The sequence below is a fragment of the Etheostoma cragini genome, unplaced genomic scaffold, assembly GCF_013103735.1.
Source record: "Etheostoma cragini isolate CJK2018 unplaced genomic scaffold, CSU_Ecrag_1.0 ScbMSFa_1496, whole genome shotgun sequence".
Classification (NCBI taxonomy): Eukaryota; Metazoa; Chordata; class Actinopteri; order Perciformes; family Percidae; genus Etheostoma; species Etheostoma cragini.
The window spans coordinates 1-4,916 of record NW_023265557.1 but is presented as its reverse complement, the minus strand read 5'-3'; the positions used below and the strand labels follow the sequence as shown (position 1 = coordinate 4,916).

Genomic DNA, 4,916 nt, shown 5'->3' with positions numbered 1-4,916 from the left:
CACACTCTCAGTGGGGATTACTGGGACTCAAATCTTCTGAATAAAGACTGAAATCTGAACCTTTGTGTTCTCGTCCACGTGGAAGTCGTCCTCCTCCGTGAGGTTAGGGTCAAACTGAGTCGCCCATGTTCCTGTTAGACCACGAGCAGAAATGATACACAACCTTTGTTTCATACGTGCAACTTAACCTCAGAACATGTGATCAGATCTTCCATTACGACATCACGGACTGACTAGATCTCATCCCCAGGACCTTACCTTTGTAGTAGATGTAGCTGAGGAGATAAATGACGGTGGTCGGATCCAGGCTTTCCACCAGTTTGTCTATCTTCCCGTTGGTCTTCTCCCCCACGTACTTATTGATGGTATCAGCACTTTCTGTGGTTCTGGTGAAGTCCACGTTGAACCCCTCTGTGAAGTAAGACTGCTTCAGGGTCTGCAGGAACTCTGGCTTTGGCTTGAAGCGGTTGTCCACGAACACGGCGGTCCCTTTGCTGGAGTCCCCCTGGGATGGGTTTTCGGCCCCCTGGAGGAGCGTCTGGAAGGCCTGGTTCACATCTTTCTGGGTCAGGGAGTTGCTGAAGCCCAGACCAGTAAAAAGCTGGCGGAGCGTCTTCCCCTGCGCTCCCACGGACAACGCAGCCAAGGCGGTGGACACGCAGAACGGGGAGAAGAAGATGTTCTTTCCCTGTGAGTCAGCCTGAGCTGCTAGCTTCCTGTAGAGGCGGAAGGAAAACTCCCGGTTTGCTTTGTTCACCAGGGAGACGCTGCCGGCGCTGATCACCGCTGATAGGACCCAGAGACCCACGGCTGCACGCATCATCATCATCATGAACTAAAGACAGAACATCACAAGTTCAGTTCATTGTCTTAATGAGGAAACTGGTTGTACTTGAGGGATTTTCTGAAGTTCAGTATAATGTGAAGTTGATGAGGGCTGTTAAGATACTCTCAAAGAAATCTGATTAAAGGCTGGTATTCATCAAGATGGGCAACAATACTCAAACCGCTTACCAAATCTTAAAAGGTGCAAAACTTGTGAATCTCCCAAAACAACTCCACCAGTCCCAACTCAGAAAGACAGCCTGGCTTCTTACCTCTCGACCACAGAAACAACTCGATGCTGATGAGCTCAACCAAACTGGTGCAGACCCAATAAGACGTCAAGTTACTGAAGTCTAACTCAAACTGAGGCTGTGAGGGTGGAGAGAGCGATGACCAGAACTGAACCTCCAGCCCTCTTTAAAGGACAGAGAGCCAATCAAGCTAATGTGGACCAGGTGTAGACCAGCAATCAAGCTAATGTGGACCAGGTGTAGACCAGCAATCAAGCTAATGTGGACCAGGTGTAGACTACCACACCTCTTCCTGCCTCCTCTCTGTGAGTGTATGTGTGTGTGTGTGTGTGTGTGTGTGTGTGTAATTAAGTGTGCTAAATGTGAAATGCAGAACAGGCTGGGCCATCCCATGCTGCAGATCAGATGGAAACTGGAAGTCCCGCCCAGTTCCTGGAGGAGGAAGCCGATTGACGCGGCGAGCTCAACTGACGGGCCAATCAAGGAGAGCCATTAAAGTCTTCCACCAGGTAAAGAGCCTGATTGGCTGCAGCCGCCAGACCAAGAAACTGTGTGTACACTGTGCAATAGCAGCAATGACTATTGTTTCCCATACTTATTATTATTACCCCATATCCCATACTTATCCCATACTTATTATTATTACTGGTTTTTGTCCCGCTACTAGTCCCGGAGCGTTGACAACACACACACACACACACACAATACATCAAAACGTGTGTAATGGTCGGGAATGGTGGGCTATGACTTTCCTAAGAGATTTGCTCCGCGGTTTTCACAAAATCGCCAAAAAACAGCAACAGACTTTTATGGGGATTCTTCAGGAAATTGCCAAACCCCCCCTCTTTGGGACCGGGCTGTACCGCCATACTTTAACGTAGAAACATGATTAAAAGTTTAAACCGAAGACAAGACTTTGGTGTTTATTGGGCTGAATGGGCGTTCAGATATCAAGCACGGTTTCTCCCAAATCACAGTTTACGTATCGTCCCGTTTTCAGACCGGCTCAGATGTTCCAATGTGTGTGTATGTGGTGGATGGTGAGAGTTAGAGAGGAGCATATAGAGGGGGGGGGGCTGCAGTACGATTCTCTGAAAGTTTTTCAAACTAACGTCTCTCCTCCCTCCAGTTTTAACTCTTCAGACTTCATTATTGGTCAAAATGTAGGAAATCTTGTTCCGGTCGCAGACATGTACCTATGGAGTCTATCGGACTTAAACTCTTGACTGTGATCAGACCAACCGCCGATAGATACTAACAAACTATGTTACAGTAAGGTATTATACTACTATACTGTATATTCTGTCAGCAGCCAGTGATATAACATCCAGAACCTTCTTCAGACACTTCTTAACAACGCCCACTATCACTGTCAGGGCTCCTGGGGGGGGGTTGTGGGGGGGCGGGGGGGCTATTTATTCACATTGGGAAGAGAAAATGATTCAGCACAGAGGAAGCAGGCTTATTTATTTATTCATTTATTTTTATCTCTGCATCCGTCTCTTGTTGTACTCCAGTCCAGTTGGAAGAAGAAGAAGAAGAAGAAGAAGAAAAAGAAGAAGAAGAAGACCAGAATTGTTGCATGAGCTTGTGAGGAAGTGGGCCAGATATAAGACCTAAAAACTGATAAATGTATCTTTTATAAAAAAGATGTCTGTCTGTATGTCTGTTTGTCTGTCTTTACAAATACCTCAACATGTGGACTGAACCACAGTACTGGATGTACTCAGTTCCATAGTTAGCAAGTCCACAGTTAGCAGGTCCATAGTTAGCAGGTCCATAGTTAGCAGGTCCACAGTTAGCAGGTCCACAGTTAGCAGGTCCATAGTTAGCTGTTCCATAGTTAGCAGGTCCACAGTTAGCAAGTCCATAATTAGCAGGTCCATAGTTAGCAGGTCCATAGTTAGCAGGTCCATAATTAGCAGGTCCACAGTTAGCAGGTCCATAGTTAGCAGGTCCATAGTTAGCAGGTCCACAGTTAGCAGGTCCACAGTTAGCAGGTCCACAGTTAGCTGTTCCACAGTTAGCAGGTCCACAGTTAGCAGGTCCACAGTTAGCAGGTCTATAGTTAGCAGGTCCACAGTTAGCAGGTCCACAGTTAGCAGGTCCATAATTAGCAGGTCCATAGTTAGCAGGTCCACAGTCAGCAGGTCCATAGTTAGCAGGTCCACAGTTAGCAGGTCCACAGTTAGCAGGTCCACAGTTAGCAGGTCCACAGTTAGCAGGTCCACAGTTAGCAGGTCCACAGTTAGCAGGTCTATAGTTAGCAGGTCCATAGTTAGCAGGTCCACAGTTAGCAGGTCCATAGTTAGCGGTCCATAGTTAGCAGGTCCATAGTAAGCAGATAAATAGTTCGGGGTTTATAGTTCAGGGAGGATCAGGTTCAGGGAGGAGGGAACATCTGAATCCGCTGTTGGCTCAGTACAGGCCGAAGAGCTGGCGGTCCAGTTTGATGAGCTGTCGGAGGAAGCCGCGGTTCGGGATGACACCGCGGTTATCCTTCACGGCACAAATGGCCTCCACCAGGGTCAAGTTCTGCTTCAGCATCAGGTAGCCAAGGACCAGGGTGGCGGAGCGGCTCACGCCCACGTGGCAGTGTACCAACACGCTGCCTGGAATCAGAGAGACATGAGACTGTAACAGGGGCAGAGACAGAGACAGACTGACAGATAGAGAGAGACAGATAGAGACAGAGACAGACACACAGACAGACAGGTAGAGAGAGACAGACAGATAGAGACAGAGACAGACAGAGACAGACAGACAGGTAGAGACAGACAGATAGAGACAGAGACAGACAGAGACAGACAGACAGGTAGAGACAGACAGATAGAGACAGACAGATAGAGACAGAGACAGACAGAGACAGACAGACAGGTAGAGACAGACAGATAGAGACAGACAGATAGAGACAGAGACAGACACAGAGATAGACAGACAGGTAGAGAAACACATAGAGACAGAGACAGACACACAGACAGTTAGAGAGACAGACAGACGGTGTCTCACCCCCCCTGCTGAGCGCTCTGTGGATGAACTCTGCCGCCGGCAGGAAGTAGACGCTCATGTCGTAGCTGCAGGAGTCGTGGGCCTCGACGCCCAGGTAGCGCACGTCCATGTCGGCGTAGAAGCCGGGCGCGCCTCGCTGCCGGCTGTGGGCCGCGTTCAGGATGTGGGTCACGCGATGCCGCGCCAGGTCCGCTCGGTTCTCCGCGCTGTCCCTGAGAGACACAGCGCTCTGGTTCAGAGGACGTTACACTTCCTCCTCACGGTCAGGTTAACTTGGCGTCAGTGTGTGTCTGTGTGTCTGTGTGACTGTGTGTGTTTGTGTATGTGTGTGTGTGTGTGTGCATGTGTGTGTTTCTGACTGTGTGTGTGTATCTCAGGCTGATGATTGTTAAACCCTATTTAAGTCGTTAGGACGTGTGTGTGTGTGTGTGTGTGTGTCTGAGAGAGAGAGGGAGGGAGACAGATAGATGTCACAGACAGACATACAGAGTATGGTTGCCTGGTTACTAAGAACCAATAGGAAGCCTTTCATCTCTGTGATGTCATCTCTTTGATCTGCACCTGGCACCTGCTGTCACCACCTCTTCAGATACTGAACAAGCTCTCAAACAAAAGGTCATATCATCAAAGGGTTACTAGCTATCAATAACATAAGGTATTAAGGAGAGGAGGACCGGGACCATGTATTGGGAGATTTTGGGGACCAACCTCCTCCTCTCAGTCAGAGCATTGAAGATGGGTCGAGGTCTTCCGACATGACAAAGACCCGAAGACCACAGCCAGGAGAACCAAGGGGGGGCTCTGGAAGAAGCAGATCAAGGTTCTGGGGGG

At 48.9% G+C, this 4,916-nt stretch overlaps 2 protein-coding genes across 3 annotated transcripts; both read right to left on the bottom strand.

Annotated features, from left to right (window-relative positions):
• Positions 1 to 22: 22 nt before the first annotated feature.
• On the bottom strand, positions 23 to 866 carry LOC117939947 (alpha-1-antitrypsin-like protein CM55-ST). Of its 2 annotated transcripts, none has more exons than XM_034865346.1 (2): positions 254 to 866; positions 23 to 126 (listed from the first exon to the last, which is right to left on the bottom strand). In XM_034865346.1, the coding sequence occupies exons 1-2, from the start codon at positions 830 to 832 to the stop codon at positions 28 to 30; spliced, it is 678 nt and encodes a 225-aa protein (XP_034721237.1). In that variant the 5' UTR covers positions 833 to 866; the 3' UTR covers positions 23 to 27. The 2 variants fall into 2 exon arrangements, with proteins under 2 accessions (XP_034721237.1, XP_034721236.1); XM_034865345.1 differs by having other exon boundaries at positions 23 to 131; positions 259 to 866.
• Positions 867 to 3,276: 2,410 nt separating this feature from the next.
• Positions 3,277 to 4,297, bottom strand: LOC117939946 (dual specificity protein phosphatase 26-like; the record flags this gene model as incomplete). The annotated part of the gene is made up of 2 exons (XM_034865344.1): positions 3,277 to 3,688; positions 4,086 to 4,297. Coding segments are annotated over 2 exons (406 nt in total), but the record flags the coding sequence as incomplete, so codon positions are not given.
• Between the last annotated feature and the right edge of the window lie 619 nt (positions 4,298 to 4,916).